This window comes from Carcharodon carcharias, chromosome 32 (genome assembly GCF_017639515.1).
Source record: "Carcharodon carcharias isolate sCarCar2 chromosome 32, sCarCar2.pri, whole genome shotgun sequence".
NCBI classification, from domain to species: domain Eukaryota; kingdom Metazoa; phylum Chordata; class Chondrichthyes; order Lamniformes; family Lamnidae; genus Carcharodon; species Carcharodon carcharias.
In genome coordinates, this window is record NC_054498.1 from 14,230,250 (window position 1) to 14,247,899 (window position 17,650).

Below are 17,650 nucleotides of genomic sequence, written 5' to 3' on the forward strand. Positions count from 1 at the left end.
GAAACCTCATCCACCGGCAGGATGAGGTTTCATGTAGGGTTTAAAAATGTTTATTAAGGTCTAAGTGAAATTTATTAACATGTCCCATCTCGTGTGACATTGTTACGTGAGGGGGATATGTTAAAGATTTTATTATTTTTCTATTTTTAAAGTTTATACAGCTGTCAGTGATCTCCCTGAGGCTGCACTTAGCTGCTCTTTCGTGGCGCATGTGTGAAACAGCGCACTCTCGCAGTTGGGGCAAGCCCCCCCCCCCCCCCCCCACCCCCCACCCGCACAGGAAGTGCATAGTGCTTCCCGGCGGACATCATGCTGGGCAGGCCTTAATTGGCCCGCCCACTTAAAATGGCGATGGGGTTCAGCTCCCTGCCCGCCGGAGATTGGGTCGGGCCCGCTCGCCCGACAGGCAGAAAATTCTGCCCTTTATTTGGGTTGGTATCATTACAGCTACCGAAAAATAAGACTAAATGAACTAAAATATGAATTGATGCAATTCATAAGTTTATACCAATGGGATAATAAAAGCAAAATCCAAACTGAACTTGGCGCAGGCAAAACTGGTTGTTAAAGACAATATACGCATACACCATGGACTGACAATTACAAGATGAAAGCAGACAATTTTGGACGGGGGAGGAGCAATTACAAAAATTAAAAAAGCCACATTTTTACAGAAACTTTCATGATCTCAAGACATCCCAAAGGACTTTACAGCCAGTGTGTTACTTAAGAACTATATTCATTATCGTAACTTAGGGAATGAGAGAGTCAATTTGCACACAGCATGTCCCCACAAGCAGCAATGTGATATTGACCAGATAATCAGTTTTATCACCTGCGCCCATTTTGTGGTCTGTTTATATCAATTTCAAATATATTTGAGACTGTGCCATGCTCATTTACACCATTCTCCATGACTCAGCAAGTGTTGAAAGGTTGTCATTATTGCTTAGGGACAAGCGCAGTTTTCTGTGTGACTGACAAGTCAGCCGCTTTAGCCAGCTTGAGACCCTTGCATGCTGCTCCTGGTTCCTTTACTGCTGCTGTTTAATGTTAACCTGTCCCAAAACAAACTGGAGAGTTGAGAGTAATGTTGATTCCCACTTTGAGCTAGAATGCTAAACTTAAGTTACAGACCCTAAAATTGGACAGAAAATAAATACTCCACCTCTGATTCTGGTTGCTAGAATATTTCAATAGTAATATTCAAATTGCTTTTTTATCTTTTACATTTCATTTCCTGTTCGCAACATGACTGTATCATATTTAAAATCGTGCTTCAAAAGTGGCACAAGAATGCTGTATTTTTTATTGAAAACTATTTTTAATGGATTTTTTTTGCCTTCATTTTCTGTGAGTTTAGCTGGATAAAGCATATCTGACTTGTTAAAAATGATTTAAGTCTTTGTGTTAGGAACTCTTTGCCCTGTGGCTGCATGCCAATTTCATGTTGTTTGGTTCGCAGCTAGATAACCCATTTTGTCTAATTGAAAATGTTACTCGCCTCCCTCCTGAGGTGATGCAAAATGCAGTCTTCACCTCCAGCAGGTGTCAAGACGATTGCAAGTTGGAAGTTGTGAAAAGCACTCGAATGATACTGACTTGATGGACTATTAATGAGTGGTTTGCTAGTGTATTTGTTTGTTAAGGATAATCATCAGTGGGTCTACATTTATAAAGACCATAATTCAGGGCCTGTCTCATGGTATAAAGTCTTTGTGTGATGCCTAGCTTTTTCCCAGTGTGTGAATAGAATCTGTGGGTGATATCTCTTGCTGTGATCACCATTGTTATGAAGAACGTGCTGCAACGAGGTGCAAAGACCTCTGACATTTCTCTTCTGCTTGCTTATAGTTCACGTAAATTTGGTTATTGTGCTCAATGAGTATGATTTTTCTCTTTGCGTGTTATTCTGCCCATTAGTAAATTTTAGCAGGTTGCTGTGGCCTATGCTCATTGCTCTCTAGGAGCTTATTATGTATTCTGAAAGGACAGGAACATTCGGTGAGCATGGCATGTGTTCTGTCGTGAGTGATATCCCTTGATTAGGGGGTTAAGAAGGAGTTATTTGCTAAACTGGACCTGCTGACCCATACCAAGCCATTAGTAAAGAATCCTAAGAAAATTGGTATGCTTATGAAAACTACAGACTGCAAATCACAAGGAAAGGACTGGGGCAAGGTCCAAACTGGAAATGTGCTCCATTTTGTTGATCAGCACCCTTTTCCTGAAAACTGCTGTCATAACAGTAAAACAGTATTTAATCTTTGGTTGCATTGCTAACAGACACAAAACAAAAATATACTTTTCACTTCCTCTAACCATTGATCTATATGACTTCAAATTTATATCATGGTGTAAAAGAAATTGCTTAAAAATGTCAAGATCGTTTCCCTCTGTCATAATTTCAACAGTCCCCCTAAGTATTTTATTCTTTCATGGGATGTGGGCCTTGCTAGCAAGGCTAGTATTTGTTTCCTAGGCCATTTCAGAGGGCAGTTAAGAGTCACAAGTAGGCCAGACCAGGTAAGGATAGCAGATTTCTCTTGCTGAAGGCAAGAGGCCATTAGAGAATCAGATGGGTTTTTATAACAATTGATGATAGTTACATAGCAACTACTATTGATTACAATTCCAGATTTTATTAATTGAATTTAAATTCCACCAGCTGCCATGGTGGGATTTGAACCTGCATTCCCTAGGCTTCTGAATTATTAGTCCAGTGATAGAGCCACTACACCACCATCTCTACAAGCGAACAGCTGCAGCATCACTTTTATATCACAGACGAACCCAGCAGAATGCATGGTCTGATTATCTGAAACATATTCCTTTTCAAGCCAATGCTTTGCATTAGTCTACTGTATGCAAACAGACACTTATACTTCAGCTAAATGTTTTTTGATGCCTATTTGAATGTTAAGTGGGTGGATAATAGTGGTAAGGAATAAAGATATATTACAGATCTCATGTTGTTATCACCTGTGGTAGGAACTTTCTGCACCTTTCTGCTCACAATGATTATTCATTAAAGAATGAACACACTTGGCAAGTGGAAAAAATGTAGTCTCTAACTGAAGAGAAATTTATGTGCAAATATTCACATCTCATTTTCATTTGGCTGGGTGCAGTATGACTGCATGTGCTACATATTATTCAGGTATGGTAGCATAGTAGTTATGTTATGTGACTTATAATCCAGAGGCCTGAACTAATGACTTGGAGACATGGGTTCAAATCTACTAAGGCAGCTGGGGAACTTAAATACAATTAAGAAATAAATCTTTAATAAAAAGTTAGTAATGATGGCCATGAAATGACTGGATTGTCATAAAACCAATCTGGTTCACTAATCTTCTTCAGGAAATGAAATTTGCCATACTTACCCAGTCTGACCTATATTTAACTCCAGATCTACAGCAATGTTGTTGATTCTTAACTGCACACTGAAATGGCCTATTGGGCCACTCCGTTGAATTCAAGGAGCCAGCTCATCACCACCTTCTCAGGATCAATTAGGGATGGGTAGTAAATGCTGACCTTATCAGTGACACCCACATCCCATGAATGAATAAAAGAGGTTGTATTTGGTACATAATAACATAAATAACCCAAGATGATATAAATTGAAGAGTGCATGGAGGGCAGAGAAATAAGACAGAAATTAAATGTTGTTATTCTCATAAGGTAAGGAATTCCTAGTAAGAATACATGCAGAAAATCAAGGCTGAATGACAATCCCACAACTCACCAACAGCCATCTATTATCCTATGTGCTGGTGACTACTACACCTTAAAACACTGTTATTCATTGTATTGGAAAACCATTTTTATGCATCATTGCTCTTGTTAAAATACAACCAGGAGAGACAGAATGGGGAAAAGAGTTGAGATGTTAAGCTGAGAAATTGTGGTAATTGAAGGCCACAGGAAACATTTAGCATAGTTAGAATGCTTTAAAGTATTTAGATATAAAGTGGAGTTAAAATAAAGGCTATATTTGAAGGAAGGTAAGCTGAAGCAAAGTGAAGTAGTGGTAGAGCAGAGAATAACTGGTGTCAACAAGTAAAAGTGATTGTACAGATATTTTAAGTTCTTTTTTGATATTGGTAGTATGTCGTTAATATTGCAGGAACACATCTATTTTAACATTTGAGTAGACTTGATCTTGCAAGGTTAATATTTATTTCAACAGCAGAATGCGTGAAATAGGAAACATGCTTCACCCAGAGAGACTGAATTTAACCATAAGCAATTTAAGATTTAACACTAAACAGAGAGTATTTCAATTTTCTTCAGAATAAACAAAACCACTGGCTCACAGTTCTTTTGTATTCTGTAAAATTAATAGTTTAAGAAACAACAGTTGTGGAAAGTAAATTAAGAGATTAAACTGCAGCTTATTTTTCATTTTATCAATGGAAATCATAATGGGGAGTTTGAAAAACATGAGTATTTAGGATAAACATAGGGATGTATCTCCCTGGTATGTAAAGCTGAGAGAAAAATTGCATTAATGTTTGCAGAGAAATAGCATTTACAACTGATACAATAATATATGCTCCCATAGATGGCTTTATTGGCTTTAATGCCCATCAGTTTTCACATTAGGAATTCTGCTCTAAGCAAATTAATTATGTATCAGGTAGTCAACTCATTAGTTGCAAATAAAATATTAATTGTCTTATTGTTAACTTTTGTAAACAAGAATTTGCATAACCTGTGAATCCATTCCTATGAGTGTATGGGTGTAACTTAAAACATTTAGCAGGGAATTCTTAATAAGGAGAATTGAGTCCTAACATGTAGGGATGGCTCCTTTTTCCTGAAGTTCCCACAATGGCACAGTTAAATGGGAAACTGTATATCTATTCATTGAATTGTATTTTTTCCCCATTAATTTGCACAATTGTGGAAGATAAAGTTTTACTGCAGCTATACAGGGTTGTGGTGAGACCACACCTGGAGTCCTTTACACAGTTTTGATCTCCTTATTTGAAAAATTATATAATTACATTAGAAACAGCTCAGAGAAGGTTCACTTGATTTATTCCTGGGATGAAGGGCTTATCTTGTGAGGAAAGGTTGACCAGGTTGGGTCTATACCCATTGTGCTTAAGATCATGAGGGGACTTTATAGGGTGGATACCAGGTGGATGTTTCCTCTTATGGGCAAGGCTAGAAATAGGAAACACAATTAAAACAAAGATAAGCAGAATTTTCAGTGGGCCATTAGTCTGTGAAATTCTCTTCCTCAGAATGCAGTGGAGGCTGGGTTATTTGAACTTATTCAAGGTTGAGTTAGATAGATTTTTGATATATAAAAAAGTGAGCCAAGAGGGGACAGACTGGAAATTGGAGTTCAGACCACAACGAGATCAATCATGATCTTATCGAATGGCAGAGCAAGCTCGAAGGACCGAATGGCCTACTCCTGTTTCTAAGTCCTATCTTCTTATGTTCCTTTATTCCTATGTAAGATGGAGGTGAAACCCTCCTCACTGAGGAAGAAAGTAGACTCTCTGGTCATTTGTAAGTACCTCCTGTCAGTCAGAATAGAGTCCTGTTGATTACTGCTCCTATCTCAAAGTGCTACATGGCACAAAAGAAAAGTTTTGCTGGTAGAATAGATGTACAGGAAATAATCTGAGCACTGCAGGAAAAAGTATTCAGTGATTAGGAAACTGTTATATGAGTTCTTATCTGCAGACAGGTCAGCTTCCATATGTATGCAAGAGTCACCCAGCTCTAGCTCTCCACCAACTCACCCAGCCCTCCACTGGCCCTGTGTTCTCAGTCTCCTTGTCTGACATCCAGTCTGGTGTGAGGTGCAGTTTCTCCCAGCTAAACACTGGGAAGGCTAAGGCTATTGTCATTACCTCCCTGCTGCGAACTCTGAACCCTTGCCACCAATTCCATCGCCTTCCCTGTCCATTTGCAATCTTAGCATCATACTCGATCCTGAGGTGAACGTGTGACCCCCTAGCCTCCCTATCACACAATGCCCCACTTTCCATTTCCGCAACATGAGTCTCTTCTGCCTATCTTCTGCTAAAGACCTTGTCAATGCATTTGTCAGCTACATATGTGACTATTGCAAAGCTCTCCTGACCAGCCTTCTATCCTTCCCTTTCTGCACATTTCAGCTTGTCTAAAACTCTGACGCCCAATGCAAAAAATAATTCAACAAGTATTTGTGCCAACCACATGACAAATGCTTGATATGCACTGGGCCTGATGCATAGAAAGCCCTGGCACTGTCCCGGCAATGAAGGCAAAAGAACCACTGCGGTCAACCCTAGAGGTCACCAGCAGAATTCTCACCATAGCTCTCCAGGATACCATCTCAGGAAAGGAATAACTGATCAGGTATCCAAGAAAGTGAGAATAAAATAGCCAACAAAACAGAGGGCAGAGGATAGCAATGGTGGTGCAGGAAACAATGTCTAAACTACATTTACAAAATCCAATCACCATTTTCATACCTTCTTAATTGTATTTATTGTCACCATGGATTTCCATTGGTTTAATAATATGCTGTGGCTGGGGAAGCAACATCTCTGTTAGCGATTAGGAAACACAATGTGAGAGCTACATATACACAAACGCCATCAATCCCTCTTTCCACATCAACAAAAAACATCTATTTGATAAGTTATCAATCATGGTGTGTTATTTGTTCAATGTGACAAGTTATACTCTAAGGTCCACATTCCCAGTTGCCTCACTGCCACAGGTTATAGACTACAAATGAACTAAAGCACCATCATAATGCATCTGTTCCAATAACTTTGCAATTTTAATAAATGACATTTCTGTCAGTCAGCATTGTTACAGCTGGGGTTTTGCAATGAACAAAGCGGAATGAATTTATGTTGTTCATAACTGTTGCAGAGAATGGCCCCACATTGCCCTTTGTATTCTAAAACAGACACCAGAGGTTGCTGAACTATCAATTTAAAGCACAGATGACAGCTTTGAGAAGATAAAATTTGAAGGGTATACTGAGGGAAGAAAGCATCTGATTGCCAACTAGTGGACGTTTCTGTGTCCCTCAGTAATGATTCCTGTCTGTGTATAAACAACACGGATTCCTCGTGATAGCAGTTTATATGTTTATACCTGGATTAGCAGGAAGCAGGCTCATTCTTAAGGTTTCCCAGGAGTGAGTCCCCAATTTCAGGCATAATGTTGAGGGGGAAGACTAACCCTGGGAAATTCTTCCAAGCCCATTATTCAGAGTTTTAGAGGGGCAGTGACATTTTCCCTCACTGCCGAGTGGTAGCCCTGCAGCATAGGAAAACCTGCAGTGGGAAAACCTGGGCAAAAAATGCAATTAACACACCTGAGAACTTTATTTCCATTTTTGAATTATTACTTTAGGAAAAGGGAATGCCAGTGAGCACAACAATAAGAGAGGCAGCAAAAGCTGAATCCATTGCATTTTCCTGTTACAAGGATGAGAATAAGTGAAACCTACATTGACTGATTTCCTGTAAATATATGCTTTGTGTTGTATTTTTCTCTTTAAATATTCTATCACTGAAAACTGGGGAAGTTATTTTTTTATATTTTAATATGCTCATATAAATATCGCATACTTTGGAAAATACTTGGTGATAATATATATTTAAACTGAATGAATTAGTTGCACTATTGTTAAAAGACTCAACGTATTTCAACATTTCAAGTATGTCCAGTCTTATAAGGTGCAGCCACTGGTTAAAATAATATGAGTTGCTGGAGCCTTGGGGAGCGAGACAGTCAAAGGTTTGACCTTGGTGTGTACTGACCTGGCTGATCTCGGCCAGAGTGATAGTAGCAGGGCTATAATTGTCTTCAGTACCTCTTGGTCAATAAGGGGCAAGTTGACCAGGGCTCCTATTTCTGAGCCTCATCCAGAGGCAATGTGGCAAGGACAGGATTGAGCTTGGCACCACAGTCCCCATGATTGAGACTCACCACTAAAACGTGCTAGTCTACTTTGTCAGCTATAGCTCAGTCAGTAGTACTTTAGCCTCTGAATCACAAGATTCCAGGTTCAAGTCCCACTCCAGGGCTTGAATGCAAAAAAGACCTCAAGGCTGTCACTTCAGTGCAGTACTGTGGAAGCACTACCCTGTTGGAGGTACTGTCTCTCAGGTGAGGAAATAAAGGCTCCATTTGCCTGTTGGATGGATATAAAAGATCCCATCGCATTACTTCAAAGAAGAGCAGGAAATTTGCCCTGGTCAATATTTACTCCTCAATAAACATCACAAAAAAACGGACTATCTGGACAATATAACAAACAGCAATCTGGCCATTATCACATTGCTGTTTGTGAGAATTCGCTGAGTACAAATTGACTGCCATATTTCCTCCATGACAACAGTGACTACACTTTGAAAAGTGTCTCATTAGCTGGGAAGTGCTTTGAGACATCCGGTGTGTGCATGAAAAGATTGACATAAATGCAAGTATTTCTTCCTTTTTATATGAATAATTGCCACTTGGGATGTTCTACTGGAGAATGACTGGTGCCTATGGAACTCTACCCCAGCAAGGAATCAACACATTCACGGTGGGAAGGGAGAGAATTGATGATAAAGTAAATAAATCTGCTGACAGAAATATTATTCTCAGAATAAAGTTAAAAACCTGAATAGAACTAAAGACTCCTCACTATTTTGTTAATTGATGTTGTTCCGTCACTTATTATTTGGTGTTCATTTTACTCTGTAATTATCTACATAAATATTTTAATGAGTTATTTTGTTTTTAAAAATAAAAAAACTGTACTCAATTCAACATTGGCATAATCAGATTGACAAACCGTGACACCAACGACACATACAATATTCCAAGTCTAGCATCTCCACTTTTGCAGATAGCATTTAAAATGTTTCATTCTGACCTAGATGTGCTTAGGTCCCTCCACATTTTAACACTTCCCCCACCTCTGAAAACATGTTTTAAATTGAATTCCTGAATTGACTTGCTGATTGGGACCCTCTTTCCACTCACCCTCAGGAGAGGATTTCCATCACAAATCCTGCACTCTAATAGTCTTCCCCATCTCATTCCACAGCTGAGAACAGACCTGGACATTGTGGATAAAGTATCATCGATCCCAGATTGGAGACAGGAACCCTTGGGCATTTCACATCATAAAATTACATCTCCACAGATTCTTATTCTGAAGGTGTTTCAACTAGTTATTTTATGATCTTTCACCTTCTTCCTCTGGCTTCTCCCATGTTACTTGGGGTCACCACAATGTTGGTTGCTCATCCTGCTCCACCTCCTTCTGTCAGTCACCCATTGCAGTCCTGTTGCATTTAACTCTCTTGCTAATGATCTTTCCATTTGGTCTTACGCTTTCCTCTTCTACTGCCTGGCACTCACACCTCCATGAGTTGTCTCACCACATTTCCTCTCTCTGCTCCTCTCCACAACAGATGACCATACTATTTGATGATGTTTGTCTTTTTTTTGCTCATGAAATTTATTGTTACATACCATATCCCCTCTTAGTCCACTGGTGATCCTATACCAGGCCTATTCTAATACTGCTGTTTCCCACGTTAAGAGCAGTGGTCTAAAGTGGATCTCCTGCTTATTTTACCTTCTTCCCTATGGCAATGTATTTCTTCTCTCATGTGACCCTTCATTATGTTGAGATCTGGAAATTACCATGTTGGAATCATGAACCTCAATTAATGTCCTACCCTTACCTGTTGCCATGTCACCCAAAAATAGAAAAATAATTTACATTTATATAGTGCATTACATAACTGTAGGATGTCCCAAAATCTTTTACAGCCAGTTAAGAACTTTTTGAATCGTTCTCACTGTTGAGACACAGCAGCAGCCAATTTGAGCACTGTAAAATCCCACAAATACCAGTGAGATAATGGCCAGGTAATCTTTTTATTCCAGTGATGTTGGTTCAAGAATAAATATGGACCAGGCCATTGAGAGAGCTCTCCTATAATAAAAGCAAAATACTGTGGATGCTGGAAATCTGAAACAAAAACAAAAATAGTTGGAAAAACTCAACAGGTCTGACAGCATCTGCGGAGAGGAACACAGTTAACATTTCGAGTCCATATGACTCTTCATCAGAACTAAGGCAATATAGAAATGAGGTGAAGTATAAGCTGGTTGAGCGGGGTGGGACAGGTAGAGCTGGATAGAGGGCCATTGATAGGTGGAGGCAAAGAAGAGATTGCCAAAGATGTTGTAGACAAAAGGACAAAGGAATGTTGATATTAGCTGAGGAATGTGCTAATGGTGACATTAAGGATAGAAAGCAGAATGAGCAAGTGACAGAAGGCCCTAGTGGGGGTAGAGTGGGGGGAAAGGATCAAAATAGTGGAGATAAGACAATGGATGGAAATAAATTTTAAAATAATGGAAATAGGTGGGAAAAGAATAATATATTAAAAAATAAATTATAAATTATTGGAAAAAGGGGGATCGGAAAGGGGGTTGGGGATGGAGGAGAGAGCTCATGATCTGAAGTTGTTGAACACACTATTAAGTCCAGAAGGCTGTAAAGTGCCTAGTCGGAAGATGAGGTGCTGTTCCTCCAGTTTGCCTTGAGCTTCACTGGAACATTGCAGCAGGCCAAGGACGGACATGTGGGCATGAGAGCAGGGTGGTGTGTTGAAATGGCAAGCGACAGGGAGGTCTGGGTCATGCTGCTGTTCTGCAAAAAGCCCCGTGGGGTTTGTTGCATTCACCTTAGAGAGCGGACAGCGTCTCATTTTAGCGTGTCACCCGCAAGTGGGCACACCAGGCAACGCAGCACTCCCTCGATACGGCACTGTGTGTGCACAGGGCTTGCCTTTTGATTTTGATCGTTAAATTGTACTAGATGTATTACCGAAACCTTTCCATTCACATGCTCAAGACGAGTGAAACAAAACTGCCTCTCACTTACATCAATGAAACGGCGGTGCTTCCCACATGCTACACCCTGCAGCTTATTAAACATGAAGAGGAGGTGATGAAATGTATCACATTCAAATTGCCTATGACTCATTAAACCACAGCCTAGCTTTACAATCAATGTTGTTCAGAACATTTAATGTTTAATCAGCTGGGACAAAGCGTGGCTGAAAGAATAATAGATTTTTACACTGCGAGCTGTCACAACACGTTCCAAAGCTACATCCGCAACTGCTTGCACACTTTGACATCCAGCATGATTTAAACTTTGGAAAGCCATTAATTGTGTTTGCAATAACTTAAAGCTTAATCAGATTTAAATTGTGACATCTCCGGTACCAGGTTACGCAAATACAGCAAGGGAGACTATGAATCTGTGGAAACAGAAATTTCATTTATCGTAAGTTCATACTTAATAGGATATTACCGACGTTCTCATTATTCCAGGTATTACTGCCTATTATTGAATTAAAACAGGAGTCATTCCTTTACAAAAGCAAAATGCTGCGGATGCTGGAAATCTGAAACAAAAACAGAAAATGCTGGAAAAGCACAGCAGGTCTAACAGCATCTGCGGAGAGAAAAACAGTTAATGTTTCGAGTCCGTATGACTCTTAAAAGCTCACAATGTTAACTTTGTTTTTCTCTCCACAGATGCTGTTACACCTGCTGAGTTTTTCCAACACTTTCTGACATCCCTTTATGCTGCACAATGGGAAGTAATCATTACTTTACAAAAATCGATCAATGATAGCCCATAGCCTGCTCTACTGATACTATGAATATCTCCACTAGCGATGTTGACTGAGGTAATCGCTAATCACGAGTGACGAGGTCATCAGTGGGTAATTTAGCCAGCCTCACGAGCAATATTCATCACGAATTTTTCGCCTTGCAATTGAATTATTTTAATACGTATTTCTTTTGTTGCATTTTCCCTATAAGGTACCAGCGGAAATCTGATCGTATTACTTGCTGTTACTTGGTCAGTGTTAAGCATTGGTATTGCACTGCGTATTTGACATAGCCAGTTTGTAAAAGAGATACTTAGCAATTATGTTTTTAAAGAGATGGAAATTAAAGAGAATAGTTAACAAATGGGTCAATGCCTAACATAGCAGGCACGTTAATTCATCTGAAAGCATTGGGTTGGTGTGCGAATATAACACGGTGTCATCTTCTGGAGTTCAGAATATAGAATATTAGGATCGATCTCAAGGATGGAATCTCATCCTAGGATCCAGCTGACGGTTGTAAATTATTGCCAATTTGCTTTATCATGCCACCTGAACACATGAACAAGGTTATAGTCTTGTGATCGCTGCTAAGCACCTATCTGTTTAAAAAAAAAGCATGATGCAGACATTGCCATTCGTCGTGTAGACGGTGGCAAGATGCCTCCGTGGTCGGGAGATGCCCTTGAACATTGGTTTATGTCGAGGATGCAAAGTAATCAGGGGTCTGTAATGTAATCAATGCAAGTTTCTGTGGTGATAATCAACAGGTAATTGCAAGAAACACAAGTACCTGTGCATATTATAAAGCGACAAGACAGGCAGGTAGGACTAAGCATGGTTCCCCTTGCTAAAGTTCTACCGTGCTAAGCTTTTAGAGACCTTAAGATCGACAAGAGGGCCAAATAACATCGGCAGGTTTAAACCCGCGATTTCTGCGCCTCATCTTTCATTGTTTTTAACTTTAGAATGGTAACTTAGTATTATTGCGGGATGGATCGGACTGATGGTACCCAAGTGTGGAGTGCATCTCTTCAATCCGCCTGTTCCAAAGGAAATCAGCAGCGATTGGGCTATTTGCGAAAACGACCTCGGTTCTAATGCAGTGCGCTATGTATTCCATTCTGAGGGTGCTTGATTCCGTAGCAGTCGGGACTGAGCCGGAGATGCAGGAATGAACGATAACTTTCAGAACCGAGGACAGCAGCCGCCCAACCAACATAAACTTTAAAACAAAAACAGAACTACCTGGAAAAACTCAGCAGGTCCGGCAGCACCGGCGGAGAAGAAAAGAGTTGACGTTTCGAGTCCTCATGACCCTTCGACAGTCATGAGGACTCGAAACGTCAACTCTTTTCTTCTCCGCCGGTGCTGCCGGACCTGCTGAGTTTTTCCAGGTAGTTCTGTTTTTGTTTTGGATTTCCAGCATCCGCAGTTTTTTTGTTTTTATCTCAACATAAACTTTAGTTGCCTTGATGCAATGGACAGAAGAGCTACAGTTTCATGTCCTGCATCCCTGACCTCGAGGCTTTTAGAATCCTCTTCTCCACCCCTTCCCATCCCCCCTCCATCCCCCCACCCAACTTTGGTTTCCAACACACATTTAGCGTTAAGTGTTATTAGCAATAGCTGTCGGATGAGCTTGTCCAAGCCCTAGCTAGCTGCCACCTCTTGGAATGTGTAGCTGGATTGCACAGTCCTAATGGAACCACATCTCCCTGCTTTCTCCCATCTCTCACCGCACACGATTACTCTGGGATTCGCTTCTGGGCGAATGGGAATACGAGAGACGTGATTACAGAAGCAACATAAATGCTTAGTAAACAATTAAACTAAACTGCAACGAGATATAGTAGTCGATCTATGTATATAGACATACATGGGTCGAAAACTAAAATCCTTCAGGGGAGTGGGGTGGGGGATGGGAGCGTGTTAAGAACTATTGCAATATTGATATTTACTGAATTCTGACACACTTCAAAGGTCCGCAAGCTATCAAAACAAGCCGCCTTCATTACAATAGAACTTAGTTATGACTTGCCGGCAGATTGAAAAGTGCAATTCACATGTTTGTGGGTCCAGAGAGAGGGGCAGATATGTACCTGTCTAATTATGTGCAGTGCATCACTCACAGTGCATACATAAACCACAGATTTTATAACATCCAATCAGACATATTAAATCTTACCTAGCCCTTATGTAAAATCTCAGACTGAGTACTTACTTTGGAAATCGATACAATAAAACTTCTAAAATGACATTGACGGAGCTATTTCAGCAGTAAACTCCCCTATTGCAAACTTTCTGTCAGTCGCCTGTATTGTAGCGGGATATTGTGTTGCTATCTGGAACTTGAGGGGTAAATTGTTTCCCAAAGACATTTTGAGCGGGGTGGATTGTCGTTTATTGAAATGCAGAGAAACATGAACTTAAAAGTGATTTAAGGCAGAGATAATTAGCAGTGCAGTGAGAAACAGTACCTGAAGTCACTGTAAGGATGGACTATCCAAAAACCAGCCGACTTGACGCGCTCCTGCTCCCTCTCCACAGCCTTCTGGCTCCCAAACATCCTTAGGGAAAATTTGTTAACTCCCGGCTGGAGCATGGCTCCAAACTGTCTTTGCATGAAGCCCGTTTGGCTGGCCCGCAGATCGTCGTCCAAGAATATCTGGTCGGCGCCGTCCACTTTGAGGAAAGCCAGGTTGGGTTCCTGATCGGTTGCTGCCTCCTGTTTGGCGTCTGCTTCGCAGCTCTGGTCGGACGCCGAGCCGTCGCTGCCGTTCGTGTCCTCGCTGGGAGTGGACTCCCCTTCCCCGATGAGGCGTTTCTCCTCCGCCACATCGGGGTCCTGGAGGTGCCTGCTCGCAACCGAGGGCAGGCTCCCTCGGAACCGGCGGCAGTCCCCATTCGTGCTGGTCTTAACAGTCCTGCTGACATCTGTTTCCATGAAGCTGCCCTCTCCTGCCTTGATGTCTCCCAGCCCCCGTGCGCCCCCGCCAGAGGGCGAGGGAAGGGGTCTCAGTTTAATGCTCCTCCTGCCCGGCTCCTTCTCGCCGCCGTCTTCCTCTTCGTCCATGATGCCAGCTTTGGCCCCGATCTGCTGGGGCAGGCTGTAGAGCCTCTTCCGCATCGAGGGGGGCAGCTTGTCCATGCTCCCTCGGATCGGAGCCCCAAACTTCTCCCTCTCTTCCAGCATCCAGTGCTGTGCGTGTGCGTTGCAAAATGGGCAAGTGTCACGGGCATCTCAACCACGGGATCTCGATTACATAGCACAACATCTCACCCCTAGACACGGTGATGCATCGAGCCAACAAAATCATCTCCCTCCCACCCAACCCCCCCTCCTGTCCCTTAATGGCACGAGCAATCTTGATGCTTTGTTGCACCCCCCCTCCCTCCACAACCCACCCCCCGCCCCCACCAACCACCCCTATCCACCCCAACACCACTACTTATTAAGTTGAGAGGCAAGGGGTGAGTCTGGAACCAACAGCAGTGCGAGTCCCGCGTGGAATTAAAGCCAAAAACAACAACAACAACAACAAAAAGGAAGAGAACACAACAAGAGAGGAGAAATCAGGAGACGTCCATCCTTTGGGTACAAAGCGGGTGGCCGGTGTCTTTGCACGACTGCGGGGAGCAGCCTAGACTTCAACCCGTTTCCACTGCTGGATTCGGTTGGAAAATAAGAGAGGGAGCCTCCTTTGCAATCGAGGCAGCTGACCGCACACTTTCTCACACGCAGGGCTGATCACTGAATAAGGAAACACGAGCCATTAGGTTGCCATAGGAGCTACCCCTTGATGTATGTGTGGCTCTCTCCTCCTCCCCTCTCCACCACCTGTGTTTTAAACTGGGATTGCACCGTTCGACGGGGTGAATCAGTTCTTCTTTGCAAAAGCTCAGGGACGCAGCTCGGCAGCAGGGTTTTGGCGGCATCATCTCCAACAACTGCACAGTTGTTCCCAACTTGGAGGGCCACGACGGGCAATGAAAGCGTTTTGTTTGAAAAAAAAAACAAATCCCCTGTCAGCACTGGTCCGTTCCCGCCGCCTCGACTGCAACTGCTAAACCACTTTGTAATAAAAGTACAACCAGAGAGAGATTCGAAGCCCAGTAGCTGAAGCTGAAGCGTTTTCATAAGCAGTAAAATAACATGAAATCAGTAGGAACTGGGCAATTTTTAATGGGCATCCAAACGGGGAAAACCTTCATTCTCTCAGAAATACCTCAAAACATTTCAAATGCATTATTTCGACATGCAGTCGACTCTTAGGCGGACGGAGGGGAGCCATTTTGTACATTGTAAGATCCCACAAACAGCAATGAGCTGGTTAATTTGGTATTTTTGTGTTGGCTGTTGGGGTAGAGTATTTGAAATCGTTAATGTGACAGCGCCTCAGTTTAATGTTTTATCCACAGAGGACATCACCTGTAAACCTGCAGCTCTCCCGGCCAGTGAGGCACTCAACCTCGGATTACACGCTCAAATCATGAAGCTAGCTTGAACGAGGCACCAGTTACAGAGGCAACCAGTCACGCCGACACCCCCCACCCCCCGCCTGAAACACTGCTAATTCAACCAGCGCGACATTTACTGAGCTCTTTCCATTGAAGTGATAAGAAGAGACACATTTGTCCCTTGCCCGGAATTGTGCATTCTCTGTCACTGTTAAACATGATCAACTTTGTCTTTGGTTTAAAGTGTCTGGGTTTCAAGTTTCAGGGAATCTCAGAAATAGCCGAAGCAAACTGAGGACAGACTGAAAACAGTCCATACAGTTTTCAATAATAATCTACTTGCCATAAATAAGCTTCCAGTACAAAATAAGAGTTTGAAATTGGTACAAAAGCAAAATACGACCGATGCTGAAAACCTAAAGTAAAACAGGGTGTTCTGGAAAAACTCAGCAGGTCTGGCAGTTACCTGTGAAGAGAGAAACAGAGTTAACGTTTGGAGTCAATTGTGAGAGTCATGTTCAACTCGAAATGTTAACTCCCTTTCTCTCTCTACAGATACTGCCAGACCTGCTGAGTATTTCCAGCACTTAACTGTTTTTATTTTAGTTTAAGATTGGTGTTGATATGTAGAATTTACAGCACAGAAACAGGTCATTTGGCCCAACTGGTCCATGCTGATGTTCATTCTCCTCCCCCCTTCCCCCTTCATCTCACCCTATCAGGATAACCTTTCTCCCTCATGTGCTTTTTCTGCTATTTGCCTGAACTACTCCTTGTGGGAGCAAGTCCCACATTTGAACCACTATCTGGGTAAAGAAGTGTCTCCTCTATTTACCTAGGGCCATGTGTGATGGTGATTTGCAGGAACACTTTCCGGCGCTAAAGATCCTCAGAGGTGGATAAGATGGATGTGGGCTAAAATGTTGGGCTAGTCCACCCTCAGCACAAGATAGCTTTTTGGTAAAGGAAATGAAGTCCATTAGAAATGGCAGTCTGGAGGCTTGTTAAGTGGCTGATTGCCATAAAATGCCTTATAGCACGCATTAAGGAGGCTGCACACTAATTTGGTGGCTACCATTTTCATAATCCCTTCTCTTAACAGCAACCAGCTGTTTGGGAGTAAATATGGTATTTATGCGCATTCCAAATGCTACTCAAAGGAATACTCATCACTCTGTGTTCACTTGCTGTTGGAACTTTGAAGAGGATCTCTGAAATAAGATGTTAGGGCATCACTCTCATTCTGGCAGCATTTGTTCTGCAAATTCTCTGTGGACTTCACCGAGTAATTTTAGGTGCTGTTTTACTCCATTTTATAAGAATCACTAGGACAAAAGAAGTGCTTGGTCATGGGTATCTTGGTCTGGATGAGGGCAGGCAGACCAGCACCAGCTGCTGCAGCAGAGGGATGGGAGGGCAAAGGGGCATCCTGCCCCCTGTATCTGCAGGAAACCCTCCTGTTCTGGGTCTCCTCCATCAGCACCTCCAGTGCCACATCCAAGAAACTTGGGTCTCTGAAC

At 42.0% G+C, this 17,650-nt stretch overlaps 1 protein-coding gene across 1 annotated transcript in view; it reads right to left on the minus strand.

The window, feature by feature from the left end:
- LOC121271970 (potassium/sodium hyperpolarization-activated cyclic nucleotide-gated channel 1-like) overlaps nucleotides 1–14,820 on the minus strand; it is a 315,889-nt gene extending 301,069 nt beyond the window's left edge. Inside the window, exon 1 of the mRNA XM_041178229.1 lies at nucleotides 14,150–14,820. Coding sequence (XP_041034163.1) covers nucleotides 14,150–14,820 — 671 coding nt within the window. The remainder of the gene's footprint in view (nucleotides 1–14,149) is intronic.
- Nucleotides 14,821–17,650: the final 2,830 nt, after the last annotated feature.